The sequence below is a fragment of the Astatotilapia calliptera genome, chromosome 1, assembly GCF_964374335.1.
Source record: "Astatotilapia calliptera chromosome 1, fAstCal68.1, whole genome shotgun sequence".
NCBI lineage: Eukaryota > Metazoa > Chordata > Actinopteri > Cichliformes > Cichlidae > Astatotilapia > Astatotilapia calliptera.
The window spans coordinates 24,538,033-24,560,732 of NC_137422.1; the positions used below are offsets into that span (position 1 = coordinate 24,538,033).

Genomic DNA, 22,700 nt, shown 5'->3' on the forward strand with positions numbered 1-22,700 from the left:
ATTTATACATTACTGCATTTACTGCTGAGCAGAACGAGCAGAACAAATATCTGCTTCAGTTGTATGTGCTGGTTTTGCACAGTTCACTCTCAGAGGAAATGGATGCCAAGTCAACAAATGCAGAGGCCTACCTGTATGAAGCGAAGGTTGAAGGGTGGGGCAGGTAGCTGTGGGAGTAGTAGGCAGCTGCAGTGGCAGGGTCTAGGCCCAAGGGCAAAGAGGGCATCCGGAGGGCATCCTCGGCTGTAGCATAAGGCCGAAAACCCCGGAGATACTCCTCTGGTACAGGACCAGGTGGCACTGCGTTAGGCAACTGTCTGGGCAGGCTGAAGGTAACAGAGGGAGTACAAGCACAAAACAAGAAAAAAAAAATTGTCATTTCAATTTGTATGTGTTCGGTGTTGTGAAAATTCATTATATTTTTTACCAAGAAACTATACAAATTCAAATTGCTTCCCAGCACCCATGTCAACAAGGCATGTGTGTTGCTGCTGTATTTTTAATACAGCCTTGAATGAACATGTACACTTTGCAAATCCATAGAAAATGTTAAAGCAGGGATCGACTCACTTAAGAGGTTGAAACCGTGACTCCTGCATGACAGCTCCTGGAGTGAGACCAAAGGCATAGGGGTTTCCCAGGAGGTGTGCAGGGACTGAGGGGCCACCCTTTTCCTGGGAGAGGGCTCCTTCTGCGCCCAGACGTTCCCTGCTGGCCCCATGAGGCCCTGCGTCAGCCTGCAGAGAGATACAGAGAGAATCTTAGTCATTGTTTGTGAGGACCTGTGACCGTTACGGTTGTCACTGCTCATGGAACCCATCTTACGAGAAGACAGAACAGGGAAATAATAGGCCTGCTTGTGGTGAAGCAGCCTCCTCACTCTTGCTTCCTACCTCAGGCACTTTTGTACATTTTCTCACACATACCACCTCCCTGTAAAAATAGACAGCTCAACAAATCTCCAAGGAGGATATTTGGTAAAATGGATGAAGCAGGCAGACAGGGGTAAGAAAAAAGCCTCACTGTTTTTGTCTCTAATTGTAAACAAGAGATGTCATCCTTATGATCGATGAGGATGTGGTAATGGTAGACAACAGCCGTGCTTCTAGAGATCTTAACTTTGATCTTAGCAAAGTGCGTGTATGCGCATCAGCGTGCGTGCAGAGCAACATCTACAGGGAAGACAACAAAGTCCAAAAAGCAACATCCCTCTGCCTCTGTTTCTCTTTCTTCCTTCTCATTCACCTCCCTCCCTCCCTCTGGCAGCAAGCCTGGTCTCACTTATCCAATCCCACAACAAACACACACAGACACTCAGCAGGCACATACACCGTTTCAGAGCTACAAAGACATCCTGCTGTGGGAGTGGGAGTGCATTTTCAGAAGCTACAGTTTCCCTCTGACTACAAATGCAATTGGAGAAGTGAAAAACGCTACAACCCTTGTAAGTTGAACAAGAAAGATGTTTATATATGAATATACAGGTAAGGAGGGTTTTCGTAGGACTGGTGGAACATTTATCTCTTGTTTCGCAAAATGGTACTAGAAGTTGGCAAGGGAACAACTAGAAAGAAGAAAAAGAGGGGAGAAAGCAAAGAAAGAGATTAAGCCATAAAGAAGGTGAACAAGAGGGGAAGGCAGTTCCTGCCCCACTAAATTAACCTCTGGGCTCCCTGGGATTAGAGAGAGACCTTACAGCAGTATGACCCTCTCTCTCACCACTGCCTCTGATAAAACAAATCCCATTTAGTGAGCCATTACCTCCACATCCTGTTCCACAACCACTGACCCAGACTGACACTGATGCGCTAACATCCAGTATTAAATGCCTCTAATGTTTAGACTCCCCACATAACCCTGTTTCTTAACCCCCACCCCCACTCCCCACAAAATCTTACTGTTTACTCCTTGTTATTTGTTGCGCTTCGCTAAACAGTGTGGCACTTGATTCTCTCAAAGCACCCATCTCTATAATCCCCTCCACTGCCATCGCCATTCTTTTCAAGCCTTATGAACACAGGGAGAGCTGGTTGTTCCCCGCTGCTCCCAGCAGTCACCTGAAAAAGCACTTCACATATGTTAAAACTCGATCAGATAGTGACTTTGAAAGAAAATGCAGTTTCTGTTTGCTCTTTGCTCCACCTCATTCCTTTTTGCACAGCCTTGCTGACCAACACTGCTGATTTGTGGCTGTCCCGAAAGCCCTTGTAACTCTTTCTCTTCTGAACCCACATTAACTTTAAGGTGCAATGTGTGTGTATTTCCTCAACCCATCCGCTCTTCATTATCATGAGCTTGAACTATCAGTGAGTAATAATTGTGAAAGAAAACCGTACATTGACAGTTACAGTAATTGATTTCTATCACTTGATTGATTGATTGATGACAAGCGATCGGAATAGGATAAAACAGCCCAATCACTTTGAGTGACTGCATGAATATACTGGGCATTTATTTACGCATGCTCGTTACATGGTGTGGAGAGTCAGCAACTGTCTGAATCAGACAGTTGCTGCACCTTTCCTTCACTGTGTGTCCCCAGTACACAACCAGTACCTTTTTTGATGGCATACAATAATAAAAGAAAACACACACACACACACACACACACACACACACACACACACACACACACACACACACACACACACACACACACACACACACACACACACACACACACACACACACACACACACACACACACACACACACACACACAGAATGAATTCTAATTTATTTTCAAGACCTGACCAATGACTATCTGGTATTTTTCTGGTGATCAGTAGTTGATATTCTGCATTACACACAACTTGTGTGTCATGAGGGAATCACGGTTTTAAAACCATGGCTATGACTTAATAACTGTCAATTGGTGCAAGTCCCAGACATAGATTAACACAGAAATTGAATTAAGTGTTCCTTTCCAATGAATTTCACAGAAATCGTCTCATAAGACGATCAGACAAAGAAGCCTATAAAACAACAAATGCTGGTGCTGGACTGGTTTCAGCTTCTTCCTTTCACCATTTTCACTGTCACTGAAGGGCAACCAGTTATGCCAACAAGAGATGCTCGTGATTTTCACATTTTCAGATAGTCATTAAATAGATTTTAAATAATGATAATAATAGTGTACACTAGTGTTTTTGTATTAAAATGTAAATTCTCCTTTATTTTACCAGTGTCTGATAGTATGCATTGCACTACTACCATCAGAAGGAAACACAACAACAACAACAACAACAACAACAACAACAACAAGAATGCATTACGAATGCTAACATAACTAATACTAATATACCAGGATTGGTATAATGTATGGTGTTGTGAGATTCGTAGGCAAAGGGTAAACTCTGCCAGGTTAAGTTAGCATGCCAAAAAATTACTAAAACTATGCGCAAAGATTCGAGAGCGATGTGGGATCTTTGAAGAATGGCTGAAACAAATATGTTTTTCTTGAAACGTCCATCTCAGCCACTTACATTCAAACTGATCAAAGCAATTTGGAAACCTGCATTCAGCCTATATCTGTCATGTACACACATTTTGAGCTTGATATCCATTTGACTGTATATACATGTACACATGTATGGATTAATGTACGGATGCATGCCTACCTAAAAACATGTAGCTTCTACATATATCAGGGCCATGAAAAAAAAAACATGAACAACAAAGAGAAAAACCTTCCATCCTATGAGAAAGGCACCTTATAGTCAACTCAGGCACCTACACATTCAAGCAGCCATCCCATTTTGACCTTTCACCTGCTAAAATACATGGCCTTCTATTCCTGCACTATTCTCCAGTAGCCTGTCATATACACACACTACTGTGCACAAATACAAGCACTCAAACTCAAAGACACATCCATTAACAGCCATCTTCCTCTGTGTGAGCCAGGCCCCTGTAACCCTCAGTGAGGGTGGGAGACCCCGCGCATTGTAGAGTGCTCGTTTACGCCTCTCAGATGGAGCCATGAATCCAAATTGCCAATTATAAAGCAATTACAGGCAGCAGCGGGAGCAGACTCCTGCAGTCATTAAAGCAAAATGCCAACGCACCAAGCCCTCCCTTCTTCACTGCCTTGCCTGTTACCCCCCTCTGAAAGACAGACTCATCTCTCAGCCTGAGAGACACTAAAATGCTCTTTTAAAGCAGTGAAAGCAGAACACATTAATTTGTACACACAGCAACAGACAAGTTTTCCCGGACATGCTGCATGGGTTCTCGGAACTTGACTGCTCCTTCTGTTTGTAACCGTTTGTGTGATTCAGTAACAGAAAGTTCCATTAAAGTCATCTTTGTTTTACAGGAAGATTTTGATGATGTGTGTGTGTATCCTTAAGGATTCTCTGGCTCTGTGTGAGTTATGAGTGCTGAGTGAAGCGGCACCCTAACAATGACGGGGTGTCGCTTCACCCTGTTGCTGTCCCTTGAGCCCATAGCCAGTCACCCCTACCTCTTGTTCACATTACTGCCTTTAAATTGTGAGCAACAGGGCATTCTTGCCGGTTTTCTTTTTCGTCCGTCCTTTTTGAAATTTCTGTGCTAACAAAATTACAAAAATGGTGGCATCTCTACAAGGGCTTCCTGTGTGTCTGTCCCTTGCAGCTCTAACTGACCCTGTACTGCAAAAGGTTCATTTCATAAAAACTATAGCTAGAGAGGGGGGGGGGTCAGGAGGGGTTTGCAAAAGAGAGGACAATGGTCTGAATGCTACCACACACTGCTGCCTGGCTGACCTCCTTATTCCCTCTTCACTATCCCCCTTCTGTTTGTCTCCAGGGAACCGTCAGCCGCTCAGAGAGTTTCCGCATGTTGCCGAGTGCTGTTCATAACCGTGCACTTGGCCTGAACTATTAGCCCTAAACTGAGATAAGGCGGCTTAAAGTAAGGCCATAATCCATAATCCACTCCTTATCAAAGCAAGCAGCTCTCCCTCTTTCTCTCTTCCCCACTATGAGTGGGTGCCAGGTTGACAAGGGAGACGATGCACTTGACTGCTTAGGTGAAAGGGGTGAGGCCGGTGGAGAGCTTGAATGGTTACAGGAGGCCCAAGCCTGGGACTGTGGTTGGGCTGGTCTAAGGGCCAAGTTGGAGAGGGGGCGAAGGGGCACAGATGTTATGGGCCATTGAGGCTGTCACCTCGATGTCCCAGTGGCAGCTGGCAATGTTTAACGCACAAATCCATTAGTTGGTAGTGGGTGATGAGACGTTTATAGACAGGCCATCTATGTTATCCATGTACATATACAAGCGGCCACACTGAAGAAATATTTACCTGGCGCCCCTCGCTTCTCCATAGGCCGTTGCTGGTCTTTGTTGGAGCAATGGTGACTACAGGTGGAGTGTTTGGCACAGTGTGGCCTGCTGGGGGTACCAGGACAGGACCAGGACCAAGAGGACCCCTCTTGGGTGTACTGACTGGAGAGCTGTGATTGGTGGCTGGTGAAGACACTGGTGGTGACTCACTGCTGATGGAGGATGCAGCTGGAGAAACAAAAAAAAAAAAAAGTAGGATCAGTCAAAGTCTGTAAGAAATAAGATGACAGTCCAGTTTTCCTCTACTGGTAAAAGGTAAAATTAACATGATTCTGTAGCTCTTTCACAAGGGAATGAAAAAAGGGTTTGGAACGTTACAAAAGCAATGGATAACACACACACACACAGGTGTAAACACACACATATACACACCGAGGGCCAGATGGATAGCCCAAGGCCCCTATTATGAAGTGACAATGATCAGGATGAGCAGCCTTGTGAGAGTCACACAGCCTTCACATGCAGAACACACATTCACACACACTACAAGAATACAGCTTCAACAGCCATACTGTATGTATGTGGCGCTTGTAGCCAAAGACTGAAATCCCCCCGCCACACATATACATATAAACACACACACACACACACACACACACACACACACACACACACACACGCACAGCAGGTGGTGAAAAGCTGGCCCAATGAGCTTCTCTGCTCCACTGTAGCTGTGCCACATTAACAAAGCCCTTCAGGGAAACCCTGTAGCGCAGGGTCACGGTCTGGTCACATGCCTTACTTTCTACACATTTTGCTTTTTCTCCCTCAAGTTGTAAATCTTTCCTATGATACGGTCACATTTTTCTATATCCCTTCAACTCTACCTCCTCACCAGCAGGCCACAGCCTTTGTTGGGTCTTCCTTTTCTTTTCTTTTTTTTGTTTTAAATGATACTCATGTTTTGCCCATTTAATCTTAATTTCTTCCCCTTTTCTACCAACATCCTCTTTCTCTTTGACAGGACAGTATTGCTGTATGTCTCTGCATTACAAAGTCATTACAAAGACATTTAAAATAAAAAGCAGCTGAAACCTCAGGCCAGTTTCAGGGCAGCTTCCTGTAACAAAAAAAAAAAAAAAAAAAAAAAAAAAAAAGCACATCTTTACTCAGCGGCCATTTCTTCCATTGGTTTCCATGGCAACAAAACCTAACAGACAGCATCAGCTTACGGTAGGTGTGGTCAGGACACTGACTGATTTTAAGTACTTAACTCTGACTAATACTCAATAATGGAACGAATCGATAAATGCAGCGAGGTGATGTCTAGAGGAAAATCAGAGAATCTGATAAATCAAATCTGTGTGTGAGGGGAAGTGGTGGTAAGGCTGGCAGTGTTGGGGTTTTTTGGGGGGAGTTAAAAAAAAAAACAAGGTATGTGAGACCAGAAGATGGTTGACGATACATGAAGTGAGACACGAAAGTGAAAAACGATAGAAGATGGGGAGCATTTGGGGGGAGAGAAAATAAAGTGAGTGTGCAAAAGGAGCGTGAGGTGAGGCGAGAAGTAGTAGCAGAAAGGAAAGCAGAGAGATAAGGGGTGCAGATGGTGGTGGGGCGGCTGCTGGGGGGGGGGAAGTCATATCTTGTCTGCACAATGGCAATTAGTGGCCTAATCCTCCCCCCTCACATCGGAGAGCCATTACTCTACCCTGCAAGACAAGGCCAATCAATAGCAGCCCACTCAGCCAGGGGAACGGAGGTACACTTAATACAGCTCTAGTGTCACAGCCTATTCACTCATCACAGGCTCACAACATGCATACACAAGGATGGGGAACAAATAAGGCTGGAGGAATGGAAGAGGTGAATGGCTGTGTGTGTGTGTGTGTGTGTGTGTGTGTGTGTGTGTGTGTGCGCACACGCACGGAAGGGGGAAGTTGGGGGTGCTAAGCAACAGACCTATACTCCATCTATTTCGCTCACCCCCCCCATCTCTTCCTCCTCCTTTTCTATGTAGAGGCAGAGCAGACCAGAGAAGAGGAGGGCAGACTAAATAAGAGAGCAGGAAGAGAAGCGCGTGAGGGTGAGGAGGAAATAAAAGAGACAAGTGCCTTCTACCAAACGGCTTCATTCTCTTCTTACAGCTTGCAGAATTGATGTGCTCTTCTAAGCGTCCTTCCGCGATGCATACGCACACTCGTACACAAGGACCACAAACAGCTATTATTCCTCTATCCTTCCCCCCTCCTTCTCTCTAACAACACCCCATGCAACCACCACCCACCTACCAACTTTTCGTACACCCTCCTTCGTTTTCCTTCTGTTCGTCAAACACAGTGCTTGCCAAGCAGACGTAAATCTGTCAGGCTCGATGCACAATTTTTATAAACACACAGTACTTGCAGCAAGCAATAGCAACTGGGGATGTCTACGAGAGGGGCTGCATGTTTAAATGTGTACCATTTTTAACCTCCTTCCTTCAATGTCCATATCAATGTGTGTGTGTGTGTGCGTGTGTGTGTGTGTGTGTGTGTGGGGGGGGGGGGGGGGGCACACCTTTTCCCCCACATTACTATGGCCATATGATAGGAGGGGGAAAAAAATCACATATATGAGGTGTGTGACTGGCACTAACCTGGTTGCCATTCTACCTATACCGAGAGAAGATGGCCATACATGGTGACCCTGTAGGGAGCGAGAAGAGGCAGGAGGAGTAGGAGGAATAAAGCACAAGCTGTTTTCCCCAGGGTCTAAAACAGGCTCATCAGCTCTCAACCTTCACTTCATTAGCAGTACTGATTGTCACTTGCTCAGTGTATCGTGGTGTGTGTGGTGTGATGACGGGGTTGAATGGAGGGGGTTGCAGAAAAAGAAAAAGAGAAGCCGTAGGAGACGGTAGAGAAAGAAAGAGCAAGGAAAAGACAGAAAGGGAGAGAAAGCTGTCTTAGTCCCAAGCTGCCTGTGATTAATGTGAGGCTCCTTTCTCTATCGCCTCTTCTATTAACAGTCCCACTCTCCCAGACTGCCTCCACACTTGACCGCTCAAGCTGAGCTGCACTATCATGCACACACACACACACACACACACACGATGCACCCAACAGAAGCAATGAACAAACGAAGTCGTAGTCAGAGGTGTTCCTGGGCAGACCAATGACCCAGTGAAAAAGTTGACACAACTCCTCAGTATTCAACACAACACAAAAATCTTTCAGTGTTGCCAAAAGGCACCTACCAACCCTCTGCCGCCACCATCACCAGCAACACCCCTCTCAAGACAGCCAAACAGAATCTGCTCCCTTCCACCCACCCACCCACACCTCGTCCTCCACCCTCCTTCCTCCCAGCATGCATTACAACAACATCAGCACTTAATTAAACAGTCCATTTCACACCTGGTGTGCATAGCAGTGCCCAGCCAACCCTGCATCCATATGCCGCCTCACCAGCATGCACTAGCGCAAGCCTCAACACGTGCACTCTCACACACAAACACACGCATACACAAAAACATTGCACACACCTGCTACTACAGTCTTGGCCATGCACTGACAACACAACACAAAGCCTGTAATCTGCATCGCTGTGTTGGGGGAGGGGAGAGGCACACAGTGTGTATTGCTGTGCCAGGGAGAGAAAGGAAGACGGTACAAGATGGCGGATGGAAATAAGAGGAGCTATCCTCTGTCCCTTCGGCTGACGGTGCAAACGGTACATTACGTTTAAATGCCGCGCCAAAATCAGGAGAGGTGTAAGGCTGCTGTGCATAGATAGAGTTAGGAAGAAAGGGGACGCAAATAAGCTTGTTTGTAAGTGTTTCAGGGACAGTCACGGCCTGCAGTGTTTTGCCTTTGAGAAACACACATACACACACACACACTGAGCACAGCGAGGCTGAGCGAGCTCCAGGCAGGCTCCAGATGGAGAGGTCATAGACACACTGCCCCGCTGTCCCAGCATGCTCTGGGCTCCCAGAAACAAGGGAAGCCTCGGGCCACACACGCGCACACACACACACACACACACGCACACACACATACAGATACACACAATATGACCGACACCCCAGGTTCTTCACAAATCTACTAATTACTTCCTATCCCTCTTTTATCCAGCCAGCTCATTCCAACTATCTTGTATACCTTTATTTTCCCTCTCTTCATGTTCTCTCCAGGCAGTGCACTACGGTTGGTATGGACACAGCCATGAAACTCTTGTGATGTTTATGTGTCTATGAGTGAGTAAGAAGAAACAACAGAGAAGATTAAACCCAGGGCTGCCTAATTAATCAGATATCAGCAGGTCTGCCTCTTTGAGGCAGTGTGTTAACTGTGTCTGTGTGCATTTGTGAGCATATGTGTGTGTTTTCAAGCAAGTGTGCACTGGATGAGAGTGTGTCCTTTATGCTGCTCCGATACTCATTATCCATCACCTCCCCTCTTCAACGCAGCACTCAGTACACAGAGCTATTCATTATACTCGCCACAGACAAGTGACAATGTATGTGTGTGCGCGTGAATGGGTGTGTGGGTTTGTATATAAACAGCAGTCGTGCTCAGGGTCTTAAATCAGTTCAGCAGCCGGTGGCAGTGATACTTGTACTCAAATCTAACTAATTCCTTCAGACCCGAGGACACTGAGTCATGGCACCTTGTATATACTGCACTATTTACCTCACAGCATCAACAGAGGGTGAGTGAGAAAGAGAGGCTGAGTCAAAAGGTAATGAGAGGACAGCAGGCTGCAGCATGCAAAGAAATCACGAGGCTTACACAGTTGAAAAGGCAACTGTTTGTATGTGTGGGGTGACTGGGTGTGTGCTCTGTATAAATACAGGCTCTGCAGACAGAGAAGGGGCTTGAGCTTCAGGGGGACTCGTGTCTCTCTGCCCACCCTGGAGATGGTGCTCCTAACACAGGCAGTCAGCCCTTATGCCTGATGGCTGACTCACTGACACGTCACATCCTACTTCAACGAGGAAACAGTCAGCAGGACTCAAAATAATAAAGGGGATTTCTTTTTTGTTCTTTTAATAAAAAGGTGGTGAAGTTTTTATCAGACAGGATCAAGTATTTGTATGACATAGACAGAAGCTCTCTGTCTTGGCAGATTGTGAATTACAGATTGTGAATTACAGATTGTCTACTTCAATCTGTAATTCACACACTTTTTTCACCTTTTAACACAACAAAAAATAGAAACACACAAGAACTTGTATTTTGCTTTCCCTGTGTACTCTACCAACTAAGAAAAGGGGGCCTTGTAACAAAAATAAGGGAAAAGCTGCATTTATAAAAAGGAGTCCACAATAAAAATGAAAAGGCAGTGTTTGACAGAGTGAGAGAGAAAACTGACAAAGTAAAGGGGCTGGCATGCAGGGTGGAGGGAGTGAAGAGAGTTGATGGGAAAGAAGTACTGAGGGGGAGGTGAGGAGAGGTTGGGTCTGAGTGCTCTCTATGGGTGTAATAAATCGTCTGCACGGCTCTGGGTCCCATACTGTAGTGGGCTGGGGAGCAAGGTGTCCAGGGACAGCCAGAAAGGAGGGGACCATTTGATTTAGGAGCCAGAGCAAGGGTGGACAGCTGGGGTAGCTGAGCCTCTCTGGAGCCAAGGCACAGAGCCACATATACAAACACACACTCACAAATAATGTCGTCCTATTGAGGTTCTCTTGTGTAGAATGTAGTTTATAACCTTATTTGTATGTTTACGTATGCACCGGTGAAACTCGGGTACAGATATTTAAGACATATTTGCATGGGTCTACGTAGTGGAGAGACTAGTTTTGCATAAAATGAAAAAACAAAAACAAAACAAAGCCAGAAATCTACAAGCAAAAATCCACAAAAACATTTAAAATGAAACATCTGAAGAGTGAATTCTGGTTGGTTTACAGTTATTAACAAGCAACTAAACCACTTAGTGGTTATTTCACATTCATACAGCTCCAACAGAGCAACTCTAGTGAAGTTTCATGTGTGTAACCACTGACAAGGAAGTATGTATGACAGTGAGTTGGAGAGTCAAGACACACACAGTGACAAGCAGGCCCAAGTGTACATGGATTCACATACAGCACATTAAGTGGGTCAGCTAGAGTGGCTCCCTTCATACCAGCCTCTGTGGGGACACCAACTAATTTAACCCTATGTGGATATCCCTACATTGCTAATAACAGTTGAACACAGCTATGCTGGTCTTGGAGTATACATGCATGCACAAATATGAGCACTTCTATAAACACACACACACACACACACACACACACACACACACACACACACACACACACACACACACACACACACACACACACACACACACACACACACACACACACACACACACACACATATATATATATATATATATGTTTATATATATATATACACATATACATATATATATATATAGATATATAGATATATATATAAACATATATATCTATAAGTATATATGTGGACACAAAAAGGCTAAATATACAACCCACAGACAGCTTACAGGAAGTGCAAAACACCAAGTATGGCTATGTGAAGCAAGATTAAGATATAAGACACACCTGGAACAGGGTTTGGTATTATCAAAATATTTTCAGCTAACCACTTTACAGCCTGACCTTAATACCCAAATTAGAAACTCTAACCTTAACGTCGTATGGGGACCTATTATGTATTTTCCTGGAATACTAGAGTTGATTTGCATGAATCATTGTTCAAAATGACCTGTAGTTTACTCACACTGGCTCTTGCTTCTGCCCCTCAGTTCACCTTCTGTCTGAGAAAAGCTCCTTTAGCTTCATATCCTTTAAAAGCACCGTTTGTCTGATATGACCATATCGAGGCTACTCCAGCTCTAACAGTTAAACATCATTTTTCAAGTGAAAAACACAACAGGAAATGCTCACATTTAAATAAACACTATATATTGGTCTGTAAATTTACACTACTCAGATAGTGCATATAAAACTATTAAGATCTCTGTCAATAAAAATAAAAATAATTCTTTCTTTATGTGAAAGGAACTCTTCCTACGGCACTACAGATCAGATTTTAGATGAGAATTCAACTTTCAGTTCCGTGTAACATCCCTGTCATATGGGCCGGCTGGCTTTACCTCGCGGTTCTTCTGCCTGTTTTGCCAGTTTACGGAGGGCTGCAGCAAATCCCGAATGAGTTGACTGGGCAGCTGGGCTTCCATTGGCTACGATAGAGCCATTGAGAGGTGACGGGGTAAGAGGGCTGACCGTCGCCGTGGTACGGGTCGCCGTGGAGATCATTCCTAATGATGGTGACTTTGGCTCATGGCTCATGCCTACAAATGAAGAACAAAGGAAGAGAATGGAAAAGTATTAGGGACCAATACTGCATTTCCATTAAAGAATGAAAAAAAATTCAAGGCATGAGGATCTGTGTAAATAAAAATACAGCGTGTGGAGCTGGGTTTCTGTTTGTGACAGCTGGAGAGGATGGGGGATCGGTGGTGTGAGGGGTTGAGGAGCAGAGGGGCTTTGGCTGTATGGCATAGGGTCAGAGGTGAGAGGTTAGGAGGGCAGGTCACTCTTTGTTTTGCTCAAAGAGCTGCAGTTGACTGCATGTGTGCCAGAGGTCCACGGTCATAGAGTTTACATAGCTCCTCTACTGAGCATGCGCCAACATTACTACCTTTAAATAGAAATATCATATTTGTTTAAAAAATTCAGCACAAAAATATTCAGAGTGCCTTTCGGTTCCCTCACATAACCATCACTTAAGAAAATGTTTCTCACACTGACACTGAGCTTAATTGAAAAAAAACAAAACAAAACAAAAAAACACTACCAATAAAAGAAAATGCTGCGTCGCAAAGAGAAACAGACTTAATATAAAAGTGAAATTGATGACAGTCTGGGCTAGAAGAAGCTCTGATGGCTGAAGGGGTTAGAAAGGGTGAGGAGGGCTGAGAGGGTCTGTCCTTTCCTTCCTTCCTGTGTATGTGTGTGTTGAAAAGTGACACCATGTTGACAGCCCCACGGTCAGTGGAATCCCTAAATGCCAGAGCGGTGTCTGATACCCCTACGTGCTCAAGCAAAACACACATACACGCACACACGGACACACAAAGGAAGGCTCGGAGGACAGTTTAGCTTCAGACTCGAATAGCTTCTGTTACACAAACAATAACATACACACAGTTGTTCTGAATTCTCCCTTAAAAACAACATTTAAAATGAACTTTCAATGAACATGATGACTAAGATCTGCTTACTAAAAAGTAGCAGTTTGGCAAGCAAGTTCAGATCTCAGTTTTCCGCAGAAGCCTAGCAGAGCGACAAAGGTACATTTTCACTTTTAAGGGTACTTTTTCTATATTTAAGCCTAGCATCCCCACTACTCGGGTAATTTTGGCCTCTGAAAACAAAAAACTTTCTTGGAACAGTCCTGCATTTAGTATAAAAACTCCAGGATTTGGTTGGGCAGAAACAGAAAAATTTGTAAACAATGGTGCAAATGCCCACGTTTGTTTACCGATCTTATCAGTCACAAAAATTCAGCTAAGATTTTACAGTTCCCATTCATTTTAGGATTATATTTTACTCGTGTGGGTACTCCTGTCACTCTAAAATGTTGCCAGATTTGCTTTGCAATTTACGCTCTTATACTTTTTTGTTATTTTCAGTGGCTTTTATGCGTTTCATGTTTGCATCACACACGCCTGTCCAGTGAATGGTCAATGTGATTTGCGGTTAGGTTAGCAAAGCTGAAGACCATTTCTGAAAGTGTGCACAACGGAGATTGTTTTCATTTTAAAAACACTGCTTTAAGTGAAAATGTATTATTGTGGATGTAGCCTGAGAGGGCTGTAAAAAGATCATTTTCCCTTCTGAGAAGAGAGCAGAAGCAGAGCACCGTGTGTGTGTGTGTGTGTGTGTGTGTGTGTGTCTGTGTGTGTTTTCAAGTGGATACACACACAGTGGCAAGTCAGGCATGAGAGAGTGAATAGCATTCCCAACACCTCTCAAGTTGTCCTGCCTGTAACCTCCCAGTTACCCAGTGCACTTTCAATGAACCCAGCAAACAATTAATAATGGAATCACTAAAGTAACACACACAGAGCCTGGTGACAGACCGGCAAACAAGCAAAAGCACACACCAAGTTCAACTCCATTCCAGTAACGTGACTTAAGACAATAGCGTGCTACTCTTCCCTCCTTATTTAGGGAAAGTCCGACAAAGTCAGGAGGACATATTCAAGGAACTTTTTCTAAATGAGTAACTACAGAGACAGCAGCTTATGGTTGACTGTATCAACCACACATATAAACCACAGCACAAACAGAAACAAATGTGAGTAGCAGTGAAAGAAGAGACGAACAAGCACGCAGCCTGACAAATACACGCAGAGGCGCACATCCGGAGTTCTCGCAGCGGTTCAAGAACCCCCCTCACAGATAAAAAAAAAAAAGTGTGATCGAAGCTTCTTACTGCACAAAGGAGTGGAGCCGCCTGCATCTCCCATGCCTGCATCTTCTCATTGAGCCCAGCCCAGTGCGCACCGGTAACGAGCGCCAGGACACACACCATCTTACTGCTCCCTTCTCTCTCACTCACTCCTTGCCTATCTCTCTCGTCCTGCCCGTCCACTCTCTCCCTGCCTGCCCGGCTGCCTTCCTGTCTCACAAAGACCGTGTAGAGCTTATCTAACAAAGCAACACACTACGCACGCCGCCTCTCTCTCCCCTCCGTGCTCTCGCTCGTTCTCTCTCTCTAACTGAGAAAACAGAAATTCTTAGGCTAGCAGCTGCTGCGATGTCACATGACCTCACCCCCACCCCCTCCCCACAGTCTCCCTCACTCCTCCTCCTCCACCCTTCTCAACCTATAATTCCTCAGCCATTTGTAGATAACAGACACAGGCATGCATGCCCTGCAAAGGCGAATTGGAGGAGGGGGAGGGGAGGGGAAGGAGGAGACGGAGGAGGAGGAGAAACAGGGAAGGGTGCTCAGCCGGTCATCACATCTGACCTCATTGCTGGCAAGCGTCATGAAGCGTGTGCGTGTGGGGTCGTGTATGCATATGCATGAATGGAGGGGGAGCAGGTAGGTGAAATATGCGAGGCTCCCTTTTTTTTTCTTAAGACAAATACAAAGAAGTTAGGAGAAAGAAAGAAAGAACATGCCCTGGCCTGTGTCAAGCCCTACAGCACAACACAGAAACTCTTTTGTAAATTATTAGCCTCAATTCAACTCAGTTCAATTTGCTTTATTCACACATTTCCACAACTGAAAATTCTCAAATTAAAGTGAAACTAAGGCTATTTCAAAGCAAATACAAAAAGAAAATCATTCTTCTCCTTTTTACAGGAATCTGTAACATTTCACACAAATGAGGATGTCATACCAAAACACACACACACACACACACACACACACACACACACACACACACACACACACACACACACACACACACACACACACAGGGGTTCCTTTGAGTAAACACACAGTATGCCACAATTAAAAAGAGCTGTTATCAGGGTGGGGGAGCCTAATGTGTAATAGTGGTTGGGGTGGAGGACTCAGGAAAAGGGTAAAAGTGTGGGTTTGACTTCCCCTCTCTGTCCTGCTGTCATAGCAGGGGTGTGAATGACTTGTTTTAGTCATTTCCTCCTTCCGCCACTCGCTACTTTTCTCAGAACAGCAAAGGAGCAAGTGAGCGAGAGATACAATTTTTAGGTTAAAACAACATAGTGGCCAGCATTTCGCCAAATGCCACCTCCCAGAAATCCTCTCTGTTCCTCGAGAGAAGTTTGTCCCTTGTGAACACAGGACCACCACAGTCATTGCTGTTTCCGGCCTTCTCTTCCATTTTTTGTCTAAAACCACGAAGATCAACCAGCTGGTTCTGAACAACACATCCTATCAAAGATTGGTGGTGTGTGTGTGTGTGCTTATGCTTCTATGTTCTGAGTAATCTACCAGCAGTCACGAGTAACATAACTCATAAGGAATCCTTTTCTCATGGTTTAAGTCTTGCTTTGTTGCATACACACACACAATCTATCCCCCTATCAGTCTGCCCTCATTTCCTGTCACCACCATCTCTCATCCAGTAAAGTAAATACCCAGAAATGGAAAACAAACAGTGGCATTTTCCCAGTTAGCTTCCAACAACAAAACAGATAAACACCTATTACTTCAACGTACTAATGATTACAAATCATGTCATCAGTGACAGTGTGATTATATTTCTTTCTAAACTGAGAAAACACAAGCCATGCACAAGCCGTGTAGGCTCTATTTTCAGACTAAGTGAAGAAGAAGACTACGATCTAAGGAAAGCATGAGTAATGTCTCTTGAATTTCCAGATAAGTGGGCCTGCTGTCATTTCTTAACATCACTCAGTTACAACACACTTGCTCAGGGTGTGCAGTGTCAGGCCTTTCATTCTTCAAACAACCAGCAGATGGCATCGTCTAACAGTCAATCAGGGGAATCCTCTGTCAGTAAAACAGCGTATGTCACAGTCCTTTAATCCAGTAATACACAAAAGAAAACGGATACAATTTAATGATATCGTTGTGGATTAAGAGAAGGACAAACCAAGGTTAAGGATGTTAACGCAACATTTACAGAGATATGAATAAATTAGATCTATTGACACTGGAGCAAACGCTGAGCATTTTTTCTGACAACCCAAGGGTTAAAGGAGTCTATTACACACCAAGCTTACTGATGCAATTAACCCTTTCTGTTACGCCCTAAGGGAAAACAAATACAAAGCCCTGAAAAAGAATGTAGACTACAACAGGCTACATACAAACATGATTCTACGCACCCACAGAACAGATTGACTGCTAAATGGCATACAGTAAACGCACTGTTTTAACACCCAGCTGGGAGAGAAGCAGATCACTAACTCCCATAGTCAAACAAACACACTGACACACACAGTTCCACCCTTTTGCTGGTTGGAATGCAGATTAGGCTTTCATGCGCACGCTCGCACACACGCGCACACACACAGGGAACGTAAATCCTCTTGGCTACTGTATGCCCTGGCCAGTGGAGAGATAATGCAGTGGCAGCTCTAGCGAGTGGTTAATCTTTAACCAGGAAGGGATTTGCCTATCAGCTTGTTAAAACTAGCAGTGTCGTGCTGCTGGCCCATCTATTTGATCCAGTCACCAACCTGTCTTGGCCAAGTCCAATACAGCACGGACTGAAACTGTACTGCCAACTGACACATGACAACTAGTGCGTTTCCATGCTTTACTTCACTCAGGCAGCAGATGCCTCTTTTCTAGAGGCATGGTAAAGCACACTTCAGTCGTGCCACAATATTGTGGCTCTGTTTAGGAACAGAGCCAAACCGGTCAGTGTCTCGCTTAAAATGAGCAATAAAAATGTCATTACAATAAACCAGTTGGCTCAATGCATGTGGTCGGGCAGGCGACTGAAGCACAGTTTCTAAAAGCCTTGCTGTGCTCAGCTTTGAATACTTCTGTAGCTCTAATGTAATATAGCTGTGTGGTCTGCTGTTGTGTTCCACTTCAACATTCCAGTTCTTATTTTCATCTACAGCATGAACGCTGGTTTCTCATAATCTGTTCTTTGATGTACTACAATGTAGTATCAGAGCTATATTTGTCAATACAACACAACCATTTACTCCCACTACTTCAAGGCTAAATGAATTCTAGCACAGTTCGTTCCCTGATTAGCAAAGGACATTTGATATTTGTTTTTTTATCAACAGGCCAGTATTAAATATTTGAATAAGGAACATTGAACAAGATGTTAATGGAATGCTTGAACTTCAAGTGACGTGCGTTTAGTTCAGTTTTTGCAGACATGCCTCAAGCATGTCATCAGCTAAGCGTCTCGCCCAAAAGTAAGAGGAAAATTATTTTTTTCTTACATTATGGGCTCTAATCAGAGTTGCTCAGCAGAGCTAAAAACTGATGGCAATTCCCAGAGGGAAAGCATATATCAGCTAGACTGTCACACCTAAACTTCAGACAAAGTCGAGAAAATCAAGTTTCGACTTTGTCCAAAGATGGCCTCTTTCACAAACAGACAACAGGAAATAGTCTGCATCACTAGTGGAAATATATAGGTTTAGATAAGAGGTGGCGCCTGGGTAGAGACAAGGAGACAGGACACAGCGTGCCCACTCACTCACTGCGAGTTCTCCAAACAGTTACTTACTTATTCAGACATCCGACTGATTCTGTAGTAGGAAGCTGGAAGAATTAAGTCCATTTAATACTTGACCCAAATTATTTGGAAAATGGTGTAACATATGTAACTCTTCTGGGTTATTACCACAAAGGTTCAGGGCTGCAGTGCACATGTGACCAAACCTTTAGCCTTAGCAGCTCAGACACTGACAGAGGAAGGATTTAGAGTCAATTTGATGAGTACATGTCATCGTGACTGGTTGACAGAAGCTCAAGGTAGCACAAGATGTGCTGACAGGAGGATGAAATAGATGACAGGAAGCTATGTAAGAAGTTTAACATGAAAGAAACTTCAGATTAAAGAGACAAACGAGGGTTCACAAAACAGCAGTTAAGTAAGCTGCAATTAAGGTTAAACCAACCTAGCTAAACAGGATGTAATATGAGCATAATATCTGCTACCACTGCAAAGTTATCATGTGCCTAAAGCCGGCCAAAAAAAGACTGCATAGCAACAGGAAACATAACTCTGCGGCTAACTAAATCTAAACTTTGAGTGATATACTGTTTATAAATGGTACTCATGTATCCATAAACAGCTAAGGTTGACCAAAAAAAAGATGATCTTTAAGGTGCACAGGCAGCTATTCCAAAACAAAGAAAAACCACTTGACCAAGGACATAATATCAAAGGTGGTCGTAAATGCTCACAGATATGAGTCTGGATATTAACAGTGCAAACAGATGTATGTTTCATCCTCACTCGTGAACACACATTCACACATACGCAGACTATCCAGGAGCACAGCAGGATAAACCTGCTCTGGTAGTTCCAAGTTTGTTTGACTTCTTAGATGAGATGTCATAGTCTACCCTCAGGCACGATACAGCGGACGTGTACGTGTGTTTCCAAAGACACACACACACACACACACACACACACACACACACACACACACACACACACACACACACACACACCTACGAGTGCCATCTCTTTCACTCCATACCAAAGACAAAAACCTAATATCAGAGAAATCCTGAAACAGAAGCACTGTGGCTGCAGAGAAGCTGAATCAAAGGCGACAGTTCCACTGGAGAAAGATGGAAGAAGAAAAGGAAGACCAAGACAGAGGAAGAAAAAAATCACAGTGGTGGTGTAGGAGGAGGGGGGTGGGGAGAGGGTGGGGGGCTGAGCGAGAGATCAGTCAAGAAGCCGAAAGAGAGGGAGACAGCATTGCCTGCGTCTGAGCTGTCATTATACAGCAGGCCTCCATTATGGAGCTACAGCAGAGAACAGAGTACATCTCTCTCTGACCTGGCTTGCTCACATTGTCCTACACACACACACACACCTAAACACACAAGCACGCAGACACCACTGTGCAACAAGCAAAGAGAGCAGTCTTTCTGTCTTCTACGTTGTGAGGCTTTAAATGATACGGCTGTGTACGTGAACGTGCATGTGTGTGAACACCTTATTATTCATCCCTCACCTCCTACTTCTCTTCCTCTCGTACACTCACTGTTTTCACCCCACCCCCAACCTGCCTTCCAGCAGCCAGCAACAAAAACACAGAGATTTCAAAAGACCAGCCGGCATCTCTCTCCCTCTCTTCACCTTCTTCTCTTCAATTCTCCAACACACACACAGCCACAGAGAAACAGTGTGTCCTCGGGGCAGGCACGAGCTGAGATGATTTTCTCTCCTCTCCTCCTCCCTGCATCCGACTTACCCACCCCAACAGTGCCATTTCCTCTGTCTGTTAATTACATAGCGGCTGTGGTAGGGGTGGCTGGGGTTGTGGTGGTGTGTGCGCGCGTGAGCGCATGTCATCTTGGGAGTGTGTAGTTGTGTTCTCGGAGATACCAGCGTGGGCGTATGACAGAACAGTCTGGTTACGCTTCACAATGCTGCTTAGAGAGTGTGAACACACACATGCAGAGATACACATTCAGCCACACAAACACGCACAAGAGCCTCCTGTCTGTGTTTCTGGCTCTTTGTGGTCGATGCCCCAGGAGTCAAGCTGCTGTCTGTATGGCTGTGCCCTCTGCAGCCTCTTGCTGAGGGGGACACAGCCTTGCTGCTCCCCTGATGAGAGGGCCTGCTTCAGCCCCAGCCCAGCTGTTCGTCAGAAAGCATGGAGGCTGTTAGCTCAGATATTACCATGTCCTGCCAACTCCCTCTTTTAATCAACCTCACCTGTTACAGAGACTGAAAAAGGGTGACAGATTGGCTCCGAAAAAGGGAGGGCGACATTACAAACGTTACAGATCTCCCACACATGAACTCAAAAACCAAAAGACAAAAATCTACCATGGAGCTTATCGTCTTTTCTGCACCTGTGTTTCTTTAGCGTACTTTTAGCCACATAAACTGATACGTACACAGGCACAGATGACACACACAATGCTGACAAATAAGCAGACAACCTATATATCCCACAAAGCTGAATAAATTGTATTGTTCTGAACTGTGATACTCTCAGTGCTTGGGGACATCATTGCATGTAACATATTTTGGTTGTTATCATCATTCAGCTTGCTCCCTCCTCCTCTCTTTATCTCCCTCCACAAGCCTCCTCAGGAGATGAGCACAGTTTTGGTTTTTTTTGCTGGATTCCCTACATACACTCCTCACTTCATCCGCTCTCCCTTTTCTATTCTCTCTGTGATGTACTCTTCTGGGTTGTGGTTGCCTAATTAGCACTGCAAGTGCTCTGCATGGGCCCTGACTCCCAAGCGGCACCGCCGCACACACACAAGAAGACACACACAGCGACAGACATGCACACAGCACCCACTTGACTTTCCATAGCTGTTGCTGAGAGTTAGCCTGTTGTAATCTTGTAATTGGTATAATTGGTGTGTGTTCCCGGTCGTGCATGCGTGTGCGTGTCCAAATGTGTGGATGCTGCACGGTTTGACGAGTGAACCTCTCTTCTCTAGGCGAGCACGAAGAAGGCAAACCACTGTCACCATGGCCAAATCTTTGTGAGTAGCCACAAAAACAAGGCTTTGCCACAGAGCTGAGACTTGTGGTGTCCTTGATACTCTCAAGTACTTGACAAGTACACCATTTGCAGAACAGTCATTCATTTAAAAAGTGATTTTAATATTTCACAACGTTCGAGGGTCAGTCCAGATTAATCACAATGGCTCTTGCAGTGCTTAAAACTTCAAATAAAAATTTCTCAGTAATATTACAATGAATTTGAGCATTGCTTGTTTATTAGCTAGACCAGCGAACTGTGTGATTTAAGATTAGATCCACAAAGAATGCAAAAAGAATAAGAAGTGGTTCAAAAGTGCAAATGTTCATGACTTATCTAGTTAGCACAGGGGAAATCTAAGGATCTGTAAGATTAAAGCTAGAACAGTTACACAACCTTACAAACATTTAGTCAGTTGTTACTTGGTTATTCAACCAAAAGAAAAACAGCTGACGACAGATATTTTGACAACAGATCACTCAATTTAGTCATGCAACACTTTGTCAGGTTCCAGTTTCTCAAATTAGTTTCTTTATCCTTTCTTATCTTTTTTCTTTAATTTTTTTTAAATGATCAAACTTTTACCTTTGGCCTTTATAAATCTTTATAAATTGCATTTTATTTTATTGTTTACATTTTTTATGATTTTTTTTATAGTGTGCATGAGAAGAAATCATTATTAGTCATAGAATTAAACCATTCAAGTATATTAAACTTTCTGTTAAATGTAAACATCCGTTTGTGTTCTGTGTGTACATACAACACAGGTGCCTGTACTTGCCATGGTACTGTGCAAATGTAACAAAAAACTGGATTGGCTTGCAACGATCCACAGATTTTGTGGTGCAGAATGTATTAAGAGGCAATGAAGTGTGCAGCGTGCTTGTGCAGGTGTTGAGTACATCGGCATGATCTTTCTCAATGGCTTACTCAACATTTAAGAGATTCACTTGCCATCCTAAAAGAACGACAAAACAGTTGATTGCCATAATGCATACATCCATGAGATTGAATAGACTGGGAAAACCATGCAGCGATGTACCCCCCTGTGTGTTTATGTTATCCGCTCACTAAATTACTAATTATTAGAAATTATGTCAATCGGTTGCAATGCAACGAGAAATGCACAAGGTTGATGTGATACTGAGATAAGAGACAACGCGTATGGAAGATGTGAAACCGAGATATAAACAAAAATACAGAAAGAACAGTTCCCAAAATGCATACGCTTTTAGTTATGCAAATATCAGCCAGCTAAAACAAGCCTAGCTGG

General features: G+C 44.2%; 1 protein-coding gene across 4 annotated transcripts in view; it reads right to left on the bottom strand.

Annotated features, from left to right (window-relative positions):
* gse1b (Gse1 coiled-coil protein b) overlaps positions 1–22,700 on the bottom strand; it is a 181,293-nt gene that overhangs the window by 11,040 nt on the left and 147,553 nt on the right. For 3 of the 4 annotated variants that reach the window (XM_026169755.2, XM_026169764.2, XM_026169783.2), the window contains 4 exons: positions 12,385–12,582; positions 5,288–5,496; positions 571–737; positions 132–326 (listed from right to left, as the gene is read on the bottom strand). In XM_026169755.2, coding sequence (XP_026025540.1) covers positions 132–326; positions 571–737; positions 5,288–5,496; positions 12,385–12,582 — 769 coding nt within the window. Of the gene's footprint in view, positions 1–131; positions 327–570; positions 738–5,287; positions 5,497–12,384; positions 12,583–14,732; positions 15,066–22,700 lie in introns of those variants that run through there. The other variant, XM_026169775.2, reaches the window with a different exon arrangement.